General features: G+C 44.8%; 1 protein-coding gene across 1 annotated transcript in view; it reads left to right on the top strand.

Moving 5' to 3' along the window:
• The first annotated feature begins 7,906 nt into the window (after positions 1–7,906).
• The window catches only part of FAM83F (family with sequence similarity 83 member F), a 45,928-nt gene continuing 37,680 nt past the window's right edge, over positions 7,907–16,154 (top strand). The window contains exon 1 of the mRNA XM_060777089.2: positions 7,907–8,509. Within this exon, the coding sequence (XP_060633072.2) occupies positions 8,030–8,509 (480 nt within the window). The 5' untranslated portion in view covers positions 7,907–8,029. The remainder of the gene's footprint in view (positions 8,510–16,154) is intronic.

Raw genomic sequence — 16,154 nt, 5'->3', positions numbered from 1 at the left:
GATGATGTCCAACTCTGTCACTCCTTTCCACCTGTCACTAAGGAGGCTGTCGAGGTCCTGAACCGGTGCTTGGCCGCTGTGACGGTCTGGATGGGGGCGAACAAATTGAAATTGAATCCAGACAAGACAGAGGTACTCCTGGTCAGTCGCAAGGCCGAACAGGGCATAGGGTTACAGCCTGTGTTGGATGGGGTCGCACTCCCCCTGAAGACGCAGGTTCGCAGTTTGGGTGTGATCCTGGACTCATCGCTGAGCCTGGAACCCCAGGTTTCGGCGGTGACCAGGGGAGCATTCGCACAGTTAAAACTCGTGCACCAACTGCGCCCGTACCTTGGGAAGTCTGACTTGGCCACGGTAGTCCACGCTCTGGTTACATCCCGTTTAGACTACTGCAACGCTCTCTACATGGGGTTGCCTTTGAAGACGGCTCGGAAGCTCCAATTAGTCCAACGGTCGGCAGCCATGATACTAACAGGAGCGGAGCACAGGGAGCACACAACTCCTCTGCTGCACCAGCTCCACTGGCTGCCGATTTGCTACCGGGCTCAATTCAAAGTGCTGGCGTTGGCCTTTAAAGCCCTAAACGGTTCTGGCCCAACCTACCTATCCGAACGTATCTCGGCCTATCAGCCCACCAGGACCCTAAGATCTTCTGGGGAGGCCTTGCTCTCTATCCCGCCTGCTTCACAGGTGCGGCTGGCGGGGACGAGAGACAGGGCCTTTTCTGTGGTGGCCCCTCGGCTCTGGAACGCCCTTCCCATGGAGGTAAGATCAGCCTCCTCGCTGATGGTATTCCGAAGAAGACTAAAAACTTGGATGTTCAAGCAGGCATTTGGCTAATTCGGTACAATGAATGTGTTGATTATGGATTGGTAATATGGATGATGCAATTGGACCACGATTTTAGTCATGAGATGTATTGGATTGTGATTTCGTGTAATATTGTGTATTATGTTTTTTATGGTTTTAATTGTATACTGTGCACTGTATATTTTATTGTAAACCACGTTGAGTCGCCAATTAGGCTGAGAAACGGCGGTATACAAGGACAGTAAATAAAAATAAATATCAAGCCAACCCTGACCAGGACCACCTTCCATCTGGAAACCAATGTCCTCACCGTGGGAGAACACGTGGATCAAGAATAGGGCTGCATAGCCACCTATATATCCACCATCAAGACACTACACTTGGAGGGCAATCATACTCTAGATCAGGGGTCCACAAACTTTTTAAACAGAGGGCCAGGTCAGAGTCCCTCAAACTGTTGAAGGGCCGGATTATAAATTGAAAAAACATGAATGAGTTCCTTTGCACACTGCACATATCTTATTTGTAGTGCAAAAACACTTTAAAAGAATACAATAATTAAATGAAGAACAATTTTAACAAATATAAACTTACTAGTATTTCAATGGGAAGTGTGGGCCTGCTTTTGGCTGATGAGATAGGATTGTTGTTGTTGTTGTAAGCTTTCAAGTAGTTTCAAACATAGGTTGACCTGAGTGAGGGCTGGGTAAATGCCCTTGGAGGGCCGCATCCGGCCCCCAGGCCTTAGTTTGAGGACCCCTGCTCTAGACCATGGCCATATAGCCCAAAAAAACCTACAACAACCCAATGAGGGATTGCTTAAGTAAGTACATACACACATACATATGAAAGAAGATAGCCTTTTGCAGACGTAGCATCATTTAAGTTTATTACTAGCTGTTTAAATAGATAAGCAATAACTCCTGAAATCAAAACTTGTTATAAGGTAAAACCACCAAAGGTTCAGAAACAGAAACAGAGACCAAGTCTTATCTTTTTTATATATATTGTATCAATAGCAGTAAAGCCTCTTATATGAATTAGCTGAGCTAGTGGAATCAGTGGGATGTTAATATGCATTTGAATTGCTCTGGTGATAAAAACATCCTGAGAGTATGAGGAAGGAAGGTCAGTCATTCTCAACAGGATTGAAATACAATTAGGGCTGACAGACATTTTTTGTGGGGTAGACCGAGAACAAGGAAGAGGTTCAAAGCAACTGCCAGGGGACGCCTAGATGTGTTACCATCCTGTGGGAGGCTTCTCTCATGTTCCAGCATGGAAAGCTGGAGCTGACAGATGGGAGCTCACCCGGTCAGCAGTTCAGTCAGCACAAGAGTTTTACCCATTGCATCACCATGGCTCCTTGCATATACTCATTAATAGATGGGGATGAAATCATGTATTAACACTTCATTTATTAAATATGTTCATTATTATTAAAATGTTCCTTTCACTTCCTTTAATTTGGTAGTGCAAAATTTTAGTCCCCTTGAATTTTAAGAGTGGTTGTGGGTTCTCAATATGTGGCTCAACAAAATGTGCAGTTGTTGCTCATTGTATTCACACCAAAATTCAGAGAAGTACATTTGATTCAAAGATATCGTATTTCCATGTGGGCTTTCATTTCAAAGAAATTAATTTTAAATGGGTGATAGTCTAATAACACTATGTAACAACTTCTGAAAAAAAATCTGTTCATGGTTTGAAAGTGTTATTTCCTGTTTAATTGTAAGCACTTCTTTCGAAAATAGTTGCTATACTCCAGAAACTTTGTTCCTGTGGCTACCATTTTTTTTGCAGTTCAATAAACCTTTTCCATGTTTTTATGATAGAACCAATTAGGAAATGACATTTATAACTCAGGAACAAAAATCATGTTACATAGTGTAATCAACAGAAGCATATACGTCCCTGCACCCAAGCAGAAGTGTCTAGAGTCCACAAATCTTTGGGTGCCTGCCAATCAGAGAAAACGTTGTCGTCAGCAGGATCCACCCTTCTCATATGAGAAGGAGCCATTCTCATCTTCCCTTCCCAGCCCTGAATTTAGATGACCCGGCTTTTGTGCCAGGCTTTGGAGACATTCAGGCCCCTTCCACACAGCTGAATAAAATCCCACATTTTCTGCTTTGAACTGGAATATATGGTAGTGTGGACTCAGATAACCCAGTTCAAAGCAGATATTGTGGGATTTTCTGCCTTGATATTCTGGGTTCTATGTGGAAGGGCCTTCAGAGAGCCTTAGTTTTGACACCCTGAAAGCCCCAATGTGCACACACACACACACACACATACACAAACTCAACATGTCTCCTGAGAATAACATAATTGAAGGGATGCTCTCTACTGCTTTCTTTCTGCAGTTACCGACTGGAAAGGAAACCTTAGGTTCATCTCATCACTTGCTGAACAATGATGTAACACTATACATTGTGAGCAGATTTTTGAATCCATCTACCTCCATTTATTGCTTTTTAATTACTAATACCAGAAATATGTACCCTGAATAAGTCCAATTTAAGCAAAAAGTTTCATCTATATGTAATAAACATTTTTAATAGGTTGCTGTGAGTTTTCTGGGCTGTATGGCTATATTCCAGAAACATTCTCTCCTGACGTTTCTCCCACATCTATGGCAGCCATCCTCAAAGGTTGATGGGTCTGTTGGAAACTAGGCAAGTGAGGTTTATACAGGGTTAGTCAAAATGCATAGGCCAATAAGCCATTCAATTGAATGGCAGATTGGCCTATGCATTTTGACTAACCCTGTATATCTGTGGAATGTCCAGGGAGGGAGAAAGAACTCTTGTTTGCTTGAGGCAGGTGTGAATGTTGCAACTGATGACCTTGATTAGCATTGAATAGCTTTTCAGCTTCAAAGCCTGGCTGTTTCCTGCCCAGAGTAATCCTTTGTTGGGAAGTATTAGCTGGCCCTGAAGGATTCCTGTCTCAAATTCTGCTGCTTTTTGAGTGCTGCTCTTTATTTCCTCTCCTGATTTTAGAGGGTTTTTTTCATATTGGTAGCCAGATGTTGTTCATTTTCATGGTTTCCTCCTTTCTGTTGAAATTGTCCACATGCTTATGGATTTCAGTGGCTTCTCTGTGTAGCCTGACATGGTAGTTGTTAGAGTGGTCCAGCATTTCTGTGTTCTCAGATAATATGCAATGTCCAGGTTGGTTCATCAGGTGCTCTGCTATGGCCGGCTTCTCTGGTTGAATTTGTCTACAGTGCCATTTTTTAAAAACGTAAACAAGCACTTATTGTTTAAAGGATGCTGTGTTTTTGCAAGCTACGCTGGGCTCAGAGGGTGGTTCCTGACTTCATATGAATAAGGATAAAACATCGATGCTACTATGGTCAGGCTTGGCCTTTGTAAGTATGTATGTATGCAAGTATTTAGAGTATTTATACCCTGGCTCTTCAGCCACAAAGACTCTAAGAGCAACTAACAAATTGTTAATTTGGCAGTTGCCTGTCAACAGGTTTACAATGTCTCACAGCACATAAGTGAATGATAATGCAGGAGAGGATTCAGTCCAGCACATGCCACTAGTTCTTCTCTTCTCTGAGGCCACAGAATGCCATTTGGAAGGGAAAAAGGACCTTTCATCCCCTTCTAGGCTTCGGCATGATTTTTTAAAATTGCGTCAGAAGCGACTTTAGAAACTGCAAATCGCTTCTGGTGTGAGAGAATCAGCCGTCTGCAGAGACATTACCCAGGGGACACTTGGATGTGTTACCATCCTGTGGGAGGCTTCTCTCATGTTCCTGCATGGGAAGCTGGGGCTGACAGATGGGAACTCACCCCATCTTGTGGATTCAAACTGCCGACCTTCAGGTCAGCAGTTCAGCCAGAACAAAGGTTAAACCATTGCACCACCACAGCTCCTTTCGGCATGATGAAACTATGCCTTTCCTCCTCTCCCTCCAAGATTAGCAACTGAAATGGAGGATCTTTTGTCTGTTTCATCTTTCTATAGGAGCCCCCAGTGCCACAATGGGTTAAACCCTTGTGCTGGCAGGACTGCTGACCGACATGTCAGCAGTTCGAATCTGGGGAGAGAGGTTGAGTTCCCTCTGTAAGCTCCAGCTCCCCATGTAGAGAGATGAGAGAAGCCTCCCACAAGGATGGTAAAACACCAAAAACATCTAGGCATCCCCTGAGCAACATCCTTACAGATGGCCAATTATCTCACACCAGAAGCAACTTGCAGTTTTTCAAGTAGCTCCTGACACAAAAAAATCTTTCTATAATTACTTTCATACAATTTAATTTCTGAGAATAATCTCTCACAATTCATTGGGTTTATTTTATTTTTTTTGTCGTGTCAAGAGCAAGCGCTCCTGTTGTGAGAGAATTGGCCATCTGCAAGGACGTTGCCCAGGGGACGCCTGGATGATTTTTTGATGTTTTATCATCCTTGTGGGAGGCTTCTCTCATGTCCCCGCATGAGGAGCTGAAGCTAATAGAGGGAGCTCATCCGCCTCTCCCCAGATTTGAACTTGCGACCTGTCGGTCTTCAGTCCCACTGCGCCACCGGGGGCTCCTATTTAATTAAATGTGGACAAGTCAGACACAGCCAAGTTTTCACAACTATAATGACAATGGCTCCTGTGATCTTTAAACAAGAAAAGCATTAAACTGGCCTTGCTATTCCATCATAAATGTGCCTTTTGAGTTCATCTTGATTTGTTTTGTTTTTCATAACAAAGGCTCCTCTAGGTGTTTCATTCCAAGTATGCTCTTATGGCATTTTAGCCTTTATGGGACAATCCTATCCTACCGTGTTAAGAGGCAAAAGCACAACAGCTTCCCGGGAGATAAAGGTCAATGAAACAAAGGGAAAGAGAATTGTTGTGAAGCAGAAAGGGCCGTTTTCTGCAATATCAGTTGGCTTAATCGATGGTACAGCAGGGAGCACTCAGCCTTTAAAGCTTCAAACCGAAATGGTAATGATATCAATACATGTAGGTTGATGTTTAAAAAGTCAAAAAATGGCATTAAAATGACCTCAACAGATTACAGAACTGGGCGAAAACTAACAAAATGGATTTTAGCAGAAAGAAATATAAGGCACTATATTTAAATGGAAAAACGGAAATGCACAGATATTTTGATGAGCGGCTCGAAAACAAGCCATATGAAAGGGCTCTAGGAACCGTATTAGACCACAAGTTGAACATGAGCCAACGGCAGCTAAAAAGTCAATGCGATTCTAGCCTGCACCAATAGGAGTATAGTGTAGATCAGGCATGGGCAAACTGGGGCCTTCTGGATGTTGTAGACTTCAACTCCCACAATTCCTAACAGCCTCAGGCCCCTTCCTTTTTCCCCTCAGCTGCTTAAACAAAACCCTCTTATAGTACTGAGGCTGAATTAAATATGGTTTTCTGTGGGTAAGCAGATGGCAACTACTGGATGGCATATTTATTTATTTATTTATTAATGCACTTGTATACCGCTAATATCTCAGCCTAAATCAGCGACTCATTGCGGTTTACAACACTTAAAAAACACTTAAAAACAACAATATTCAGATTAAAAACATAGAACACATATACAGTACACAGTATTGGGCCACCAATACAGATCAATGCATCTCTTAACTAAAATCATAATCCAATTTCGTTGTCTGTGATTGCCAGTCCTTGATCATGAACTTCATCGCACCGGATTAGCCGAATGCTTGTTCAAACATCCATGTCTTCAGTTTTTTTCTAAATACCATCAGCGAGGAAGCTGATCTTATCTCTATAGGGAGGGCATTCCAAAGCCGCGGGGCCTCCACAGAAAAGGCCCTGTCTCTCGTTCCCGCCAGCCGCACCTGTGAAGCAGGTGGGATGGAGAGTAGGGCCTGTCCTGAAGATCTTAGGGTCCTGGTGGGCTGATAGGCCGAGATACGTTCAGATAGATATGTTGGGCCAGAACCGTTCTGAATCAGAATCATATGTTCTGAATCAGAAACTAGAGGTGATGTGGTCTATCCAATGCAATTTTCTGAATCAGCATCTCAAATAACCAAACTGAATCTAAAGTTGGCCAAAAACTGATCTGTAATCCTCTTGGTACTGATGTTGCAGTGGTCCCTGGTCAAACTGGTCCCAGGTCCAAGTGGGCCTGGGTCCAAGTGGTCCCTGGTCTAAGTGATCCCTGGTCCAAATGGTCCCTGATTAAAGTGGTCCCTGGCCCAAATTGTGCCTGGTCCCCAGTCAAGTGGTCCCCAGTCCAAGTGGTCCCGCGTCCATGTGGTCCCTGGTCCAAGTAATCCCTGGTCCAAATGGTCCCTGATGAAAGTGGTCCCTGGTCCAAGAGGTCCCTGGCCAAGGTGGTCCCTGATAAAACTGGTCCCTGGTCCAAGTGGTCCCCAATCCAAGTGGTCCCCGGTCCAATTGGTCATTGGTCCAAGTGGTCCCTGGTCCAATTGAGCAGTGGTCCAAGTGGTCCCCAGTCCAAGTGGTCCCTGATCCAAATGGTCCCTGATCCAAATGGTCCCTGGTCAAGTGGTCTTTGATCAAAGTGATCTCTGATCAAAGTGATCCCTGGTTAAAGTGGTCCCTGGTCCAAGTGGTCCCTGGTCCAAGTGATCCCTGATGAAAGGGTCCCTAGTCCAAGTGGTTCCAGGTCCAAGTGGCCCCTGGTCCAAGTGGTCCTCAGTCAAAGTGGTCCCTGGTCCAAGTAGTCCTGGGTCCAAGTGATCCCTGGTCCAAATGGTCCCTGATGAAAGTGGTCCCTGGTCACGTGGTCTTTGATCAAAGCAATCCCTGATCAAAATGATCCCTGGTTAAAGTGGTCACTGGTCAAGTGGTTCTTGGTCCAAGTGATCCCTGGTCAAAAAAAGGTTATGAACCAGTGCTCTGGTGGTTTTTAAACTGAGGCTGTTGGGAATGCTTTGCGCTTTTCCTGAAGGGCAGAATGGGGTTCGGCTCCGTGGCCCTTCCCAAGTCTTCGCTTCGGTGCTTCTGTGGGCCGGAGGCATTGTGCAGCCCATCACTGTGACGCCACGAAAGAAGTCCCCGTGTCGTCACAGCAGCATTACCTGTGAGGTCACAGCAGGGGTGACTAGGAACCTGGGCTGGGGGAGGCGGGGCAGAAGCGCCAGGCTCCTCCTCCTCCTCCTCCTCTCCTGGCTTCAGCCTCACCTGCCGGCCAGGTGTCGTGGGCAGCTCTCTCTCTCTCTCTCTCTCTCTCTCTCTCTCTTTCCCGGCGTGGCGAGCATGGCGGAGTCTCAGCTGCTCTGCCTGGAGGAGGTCTCGTTCTGCGGGGAGCGGGTCAGCGAGCACCACCCGCGCTTCTACTACGACGAGGCGCAGCGGCGGGCGCTGGAGGCATTGGCCTCCCGCGGGGAGAAGGCGTACCGGGAGCAGCTCAAGCGGGACCAGCTCCCAGACTTCCTCTCCAGCCGGGAGCTGCAGGCCCTGCGCGGCGGGTGGAGCGCCTACGCCAAGGGAGGCAAGCAGGGAGGGGGAGGAGGAGGGGGGGCTGCCACGCCGCTGGGCCCCTCCGGGAAGCCCCTCTCCCTGGTCTACTGGCCCGAGTGCTCCGACACCGAGATCCCGCCGCTGGACCTGGGATGGACCCACAACTCCTTCTACCGCGGGGTGCCCCGCATGGCCCTCTACACGCAGCCCCGCAAGGAGGACAAGGCGCCCCACCTCAAGCAGCTGGTCCGGGAGAGCCTCCAGCAGGCCCACAAGGTGGGTGACTTCCCAAGGGCCACTTCCTCTAAGTTCCCCTTAAGACTCATCCAAGGAGAACTTCAGGCAGCCTCACTTCGAGGACTTCTTTCGGTGGCCCGCCTTCCGTTTGCCTACTCGCCCAGGTATGCGCCAACTTGGGCCCTCCTTCCAAGTGTTTTCGACTCTATACCGGGCATGAGCAAACTTCGGCCCTCCAGGTGTTTTGGACTCCAACTCTCACCATTCCGGACAGCCTCAGGCCCTTTCCTTTTCGGGAAAAAGGAAAGGGCCTGAGGCTGTTCGGAATTGTGGGAGCTGGAGTCCAAAACACCTGGAGGGAGGGCCCAAGTTGGTCCATGCATGAGCTATCTCTGCCTACTAATTTGCATGTGGTTTATGCTTGGCCAGCCTCATCATTCTAACATTCTTAAGTGGCTGATGGGGAAAAGGAAGAGGCCTGAGGAATGGTGGGAGTTGGAGTCCAAAACACATATGATTCTACCTGGAGGGAGGGCCCAAGTTGGCCCATGCATGAGCTATCTCGACCTACTAATTTGCATATGGTTTCTGATTGGCCAGCCTCAACAGTCTAACATTCTCAAGCGGGTGAGTGGGAAAAGGAAGGGGCCCGAGGCAGTTAGGAACTGTGGGAGTTGAAGTCCAAAACACTTACTGGGAAGGCCAGAGTTTGTCCATGCCTGTGAAAATGTATTGCACTTATGGCCATCCTTGCCAGTGCATTTAGAAGTAGAATCTGTTCAGATGTGATGGCTCTTTAAATGCATTACTGTTCCTTCAAAGCCCATTTTGAGTGTTTATTATGGTGTGCCTTCCAAGTCCTTAACTACTTCACCAAAGTTTACGTGGGAAAGTTTGTTCAGAGGGTTGGCTGGTTGTTTCATCATCATCCAATGCATTTTCATGACTGAGTGGGGGAATCAAACCCTTGGGCCCACGAATACTTACTTCCTTAAGCAATCCCTCCTAGCCCGGGGATGATGGTCCTCCAAGTGTAGTGTATTAGCAATAGGTCTGTAGGTGGCTGTAGAGCCCTATTCTTGATCCTCATGTTCTCCCGCAGTGAGGAAATCGGTTTCCAGATGGAAGGTGGTCCCAGTCAGGGTTGGCTTGATGCACCTTCCTCCTGGCACATTTCTCCCTTTCGCCCTCCATTTGTGCCTCTTCAAATTCCGCAGCACTGCAGGTCACAGTTGACCTCTAGTTAGAGCACTCAAGGACCAGGGCTTCCCAGTTCTCAGGGTCTATGCCATGGTTTTTAAGGTTGGCTTTAAGCCCATCTTAAATCTCTTTTCCTGTCCACCAATATTACATTTCCCGTTCTTGAGTTGGGAGTAGAGTAACTGCTTTGGGAGATGATGATCGGGCATTCGGACAACGTGACCAGTCTAGCGGAGTTGATGCTGTAGGAGCATCACTTCAGTGGTGGTAGTCTTTGCTTCTTCCAGCACATTGACATTTGTCTGCCTGTCTTCCCAAGAGATTTGCAGGATTTTTCAGAGGCAACACTGATGGAATCGTTCCAGGAGTTAGAGTGTGACGTCTGTAGACAATCCACATTTCACAGACGCATAGCAGGGTTGGGAGGACAATGGCATTATAAACAAACACCTTGGTATCCCTATAGATGTCCCGGTCCTCAAACACTCTCTGCTTCATTTGGAAAAATGCTGCACTCGCAGAGCTCAGGAGGTGTTGCATTTCAGTGACAATGTTCACTTTTGTTAAGAGGTGGCTGCCAAGGTAGCAGAAATGGTCAACATTTTCTAATGTTACACCATTAAGCTGTATTTCTGGCATTTCAGAGAGATTGGCTGGTGACTGCTGGAAGAGCACTTTGGTATCCCTATGGATCATGATCAATGAGAGGCTGTTTCTCGCATGCTTCTGCAAAGTGTTTCGAGTGGCTTGTAGGATGCCTGGCTCAACAGCAGTACATGTGAAAAATATCTTGGAATCCTTGCAGACAACGTTAAACATGAGCCAACAATGTCATGTGGCAGCTAACAAGCCAATGGGATTTTGGCTTGCATAAATAGGAGTACAGTGTCTAGATCCAGGGAAGTAATGCTACCCTTCTATTCTGCCTTGGTCAGACCACATCTGGAATACTGTGTCCAATTCTGGGCACCACAATCAAGGGAGATGTGGACAAGCTGGAAGGTGTCCAGAGGAGGGTGACTAAAATGATCAGGGGTCTGGAGGACAAGCCCTATGAGGAGTGGCTTAAACAGCTGGTCATGTTTAGCCTGCAGATGAGAAGGCTGAGAGGAGACATGATGAGGGCCATGTATAAATATGTGGGGGGGGAGTCATAGTGAGGAGGGAGCAAGCTTGTTTTCAACTGCTCTGGAGACTAGGACGCAGAGCAATGGGTTCAAACTACAGGAAAGGAGATTCCACCTGAACATTAGGAAGAACTTCTTAACTGTGAGAGCTGTTCAGCAGTGGAACTCCCCCCCCCCCCTCGAGTGTGGTGGAGGAAGGATCCTTGGAGGCTTTTAAACAGAGGCTGAATGGCACTCCCTCAGGAGTGCTTTAAATATATTTTCCTGCTTCTTGGCAGTGGATTGGACTGGATGGCCCACGAGGTCCCTTCCAACTCTATGACTCTATGAATGTAGTTGGACACTGCTTTAACTGCCATGATTCAGTGCAATGGAACCATTGAAATTGTAGTTTCACAAGATCTTAGTCTTCTTTGCCCCAGAGTGCTGGTGCCAAATCAAAGTACAACTTTGAGGATTCCATCATACTAAGCCATGTGAGTTAAAGTAATGTCTTCACTGTATCAGTTCTACAGTGTAGAGATGCACCCTTGGCAAGGTTTATTCAGAGGGGACCTGCTATTGCTGTTTTCTGAAGCTGAGAGGATGTGACTCACCCCTAGTCACAAGGGGGGGGGGGGGGTCAGGCAGGAACTTCATAGCCAAGCAGGAATTTTAAACCCTGTTTCCAGAATCATAATCTAATGTGCAAACGACGCCACGCCAACTCCATAGATCTAAATATACATACTTAAGAGATCAATTCTGTTAACATGATGATACTTTCAATGCATTGCTATTCCTTCAAAGCCCACATGAGTGTTTGTTGTGGTGGTATGCCTTCCTTTCCCACATGGCAACCCTACCATGATGTTTACTTGACAAAACAGGGTTTTTAGTGGCTTTTTTGCCATTGCTATTTTCTGAAGCTGTGTGAGGGTGACTCATTGATGGCCACTGAGTGTTGATTAGAGGTTTGAGCAGGAATTTGAACCCTGGTCTCAAGGGCAGGCATAGGCAAACTTCAGCCTTACCGGTGTTTTGGACTTCAACTCCCACAATTCCTAACAGCCAGGCTGTTAGGAATTGTGGGAGAAGAAGTCCAAAATACTGCAGGGCTGATGTTTGCCCATGCCTACTCTAAAGTCAAAGTCCAATGCACTAATCACTACGCCACACACGCTCTATGGATCTAAATATACTGAACATACTTAGAGATTGATTCTGCTGGCACGATGATATGTTTAATGCACTGCATTTATAACAGCCCAACCAAAAAATAATCATTAGTTTCTTGATTTTGAGGCTTGTTCCTGTGGTCATTTAGAGCATTGATTCAGACAATTACATTGGCTCGATGGCATTAGCCTTAGTTTCCTAGATATGGTTTTCTATGGGCGAGTAGATGTCAACTGGTGGATGGCATATGTTCTGTATGTCAAAACCTACCACTGATAGGGGAAAACTGGTGCCATTTTTGGAATCAGCAGGTCAAATATTCCCAGAATCAGGTCAAGCAGTTGAGGCACCAAAAAAGTGTGTTGGTCAGTGATAATCAGTACTTGCCAGTCTATTTAGGTATAGAGTCTTTGCAGGCCTTCCAAACATATAGGTATTTGAAATATATTACACTATGTAACACGACTTTTGTTCCTGGGTTATAAATGTCATTTCCTAATTGGTTCTATCATAAAACATGGAAAAGATTTATTAAACTGCAAAAACTTTGTTTTTGTGGGACATCCTGCAGCACATTTTGCCGTAGATATTCAGTGAATATCTCGGAAGTGTTTCAACCAATTCAAGATAGTTTGTGGCAGCCACAATAACCAAGTTTCTGGAGTGTAGCATCTACTTTCAAAGTAAGTACCGCACAATTAAATAGGAATAATACTTTCAAACCAGGAACAGATTTTTTTTCAAATGTTGTTACTCAGTGTGTTGTGTTACATAGTGTTATCTACCCACTGTTATCTACCCACTGTTCCCAGTGTCATGCCCTCTAATATTTCACAGTTGAAAACTGGGGCACTTGTGGCCAAGCAACATCAGGGTGTGGTCAAAATGGTAAAAGTTATTAATTAGTGAGAACACACAAGATAGAAGAGGCTGTGGCAGTTTGCTTTTGCCTGAGGCTAATGAGAAGGGAAAGATTCCTCCTCCTCTTTCCATTGCTGAGTAAATCGAGTGCAAACTATTTCACAACTGGAACCCAGTTTGCAGCCATTGAAAGGTGAGAACAAAGGGGGATACTGAGCTGAGGAGAGACAAAATGGGATATTTTTAAAGCAACTGAAAAAAGTGGGATGACTGAGGATTAATTAGGACTGCCCCTGCCAAATTGAGACAGCTGGAAGGTATGCAGCATGTTTCAGTTCACATTGAAAATAAGGATGCCTCTACATCAGGCATGGGCAAACTTGAGCCCTCCAGGTGTTTTGGACTTCAACTCCCACAATTCCTAACAGCCTGAGGGGGGAAAGGAGAGGGCCTTCTCTACATTGTTTTAATAATATAGCTCAACATGACTTTAATTGATATGGCTCAATACTGTGGATTCCTGGGAAGTTGCACAACAATCTTTAGTAGAGAAGGCTAAACACTTTGTAAAATGACAACTCATATGATTCCGTACCATTGAACCATGAAGACTAAAATGATATCAAGTTGCATTATTTATACCATGGAAACCAGTGGTTCTCAACCTTCCTAATGCCGTGACCCCTTGATACAGTTCCTCATGTTGTAGTGACCCCCAACCATAACATTATTTTCATTGCTACTTCATAACCATAATTTAGCTACTGTTATGAATCTTAATGTAAATATCTGATATGCAGGATGTATTTTCATTCACTCGACACAAATACCCAATACTCCCAAATCTGAATACTGATGGGGTTGGGGGGGGGGGGGTTGATTTTGTCATTTGGGGGTTGTAGTTGCTGGGATTTATAGTTCACCTACAATCAAGGAGCATTCTGAACTCCACCAATGATGGAATTGGACCAAACTTGCCACACAGAACTCCCATGACCAACAGAAAATACTGGAAGGATTTGGTGGGCATTGACCTTGAGTTTTGGAGTTGTAATTCACCTACATCCAGAGAGCACTGTGGATTCAAACAATGATGGATCTGGACCAAACTTGGCATGAATGTCCCCAAATGTGAACACTGGTGGAGTTTGGGGAAAATAGATCTTGACATTTGGGAGTTGTAGTTGCTGGGATTTATAGTCCACCTACAATCAAAGAGCATTCTGAACCCCACCAATGATAGAATTGGGCCAAACATCCCTCACAGAACCCCCATGACCAACATAAAAACAATGTGTTTTCTGATGCTCTTTTGCGACCCCTCTGCCACCCCCTCACGACCCCCCCCCCCAGGAGTCCTGACCCCAAGGTTGAAAAACGCTGATGTAGACATATGTTGAGTCTATGAGTGCAATCCCAACTTCCAGAACTAGCTTACTGAGGTGGGATGTAAGTACCAGCTCCTCCATTGATATAAAACTGCTCATGAATTTAGCTCTGGATCTGCTAGATCCTCTTAAGAAATCTGATTCACAGTTCTTAAGCTGAGAAAAACTTCCACCCCAACTGACTTTCTAATATGAGTGACAAAAATCAACAAGGCCTTGAATGTGATAATGGACCCACAACTCCATTCCTCCCAATGCCTCTTAGGGTTGTTTTGTCCCGTTGTGTTTATAATAGATCTATTGCTTTTGTTTTCTAGCCCAGGGAATGGAGTGTATGACACAATAAATATATATACTTAAGGCTTAAGCTTTCCATGTGTTTTGTTTGTCCTTCAGCTTTTCAGTGATAACAGAACCCACAAAAAGCTTTTCAAAACCGATAATGCCTTTCTTGTTACTTACTTTCCTGTATTTCAGTTTTAAATGTTTCAACACAGTATGATGGTATTCTAACGAAACCTTCTCTTCTCTCCTGACTTTTTGATCTTTGCATAAGTCCAGTTTTTCTGGCTCCCTTCACACTGAGTGACGGACAGCTAGTTTGCATTTCAGAAACTGCCTGGGAGCACTTTTCCAGGACTTTCAACCCATGCTTGTTTGGACAAGCAAGATTATTCAGCTCTTCCTGGTTCCTGTATATGTGCACTATTATAGGACATGGTTGTACTAGGAGGGGGATTTTGAGAGTTGTCCTGGAAAAGTAACCTTTTCAAGGTCTGGTGGAATGTAAGGTGTGTTGTATACATGAATGATCATATAGAAGTGTCTCTCTCACAGTGGTCTCAACCTGGGGTCCCCAGATGTTTTTGGCCTACAACTCCCAGAAATCCCAGCCAGTTTACCAGCTGTTAGGATTTCTGGGAGTTGAAGGTCAAAAACACCTGGAGACCCCAGGTTGAGAACCACAGCCTTTGAACACATCATACTTCCAGTTGTGCTGTTCTGGCTAGAATAGAATTTCATTTACTTCAAAGTTAGTTAATTCAAAAATGAAATATATGATTCAAAAATGTAAATAAATAATAAATGTAAAGTCAAGACTTTGGAAGGAATTCATTCCTTCTTAGTAACTCTTATTGAGCAAAACTCATAAAGCGATACAATAATAAGGAATAGTTAATGGGTCAATGAAACAACTATGGACTTGATTTTGGATGGCATGATTTTAATAGGGTTAGGTAAAGGTTTTCCAATGACATTATGTCCAGTCATGTTCGACTCTGGGGATTGGTGCTCATCTCAATTTCTAAGCTGAAGAGCTGGCGTTGTCTGTAGATACCTCCCAAGTTCATGTGGCTGGCATGACTGCATGGAGTGCCGTTACCTTCCCGCCAGAGTGGTATCTATAGATCTACTCACAGTTGCATGTTTTCAAACTGCTAAGTTGGCAGAAATTGGGGCTAACTGCAGAAGCTCACGCCGCACCTTGGATTTGAAACTATGACCTTTTGGTAAGCAAGTTCAGCATTTTAACTCACTGTGCCACTGGGGGCTCCATGATTTTAATAATTGTTTTTAAATCATGTTGTTTTTAATCGGTTTTAATATCAATGTTATTGTATTATCAATGTTTAAATTTTTATGCTTTATTTCTAAATACTATTTTGCATTTATGTTTTAATGTGGTTAGGTTAATTTATAGTTATATGTTTTCCAGTTATATAGTTATATGTCTTGCTATTATCTTATGGTTTTCACATATATGTAAAGCATTGAATTTTGCCTTTATAATGTTGGAAACCACTTTGAGTTCCCTCAGGGTGAGAAAAGCGGCATATAAATGTAGTAAATAAATAGATAATATTAGATTCTCATAATACAATAATCTTAGTCCTGAGACAAAGCGAAAGGGGAGGCTACCTCAAAAGCACTTTGAGCTCATATTTGAGA

Source organism: Anolis sagrei, chromosome 5 (assembly GCF_037176765.1).
Source record: "Anolis sagrei isolate rAnoSag1 chromosome 5, rAnoSag1.mat, whole genome shotgun sequence".
In the NCBI taxonomy this organism is placed as follows: Eukaryota; Metazoa; Chordata; class Lepidosauria; order Squamata; family Dactyloidae; genus Anolis; species Anolis sagrei.
The sequence above is the reverse complement of the archived record's forward strand: the minus strand, read 5'-3'. Positions and strand labels throughout refer to the sequence as shown.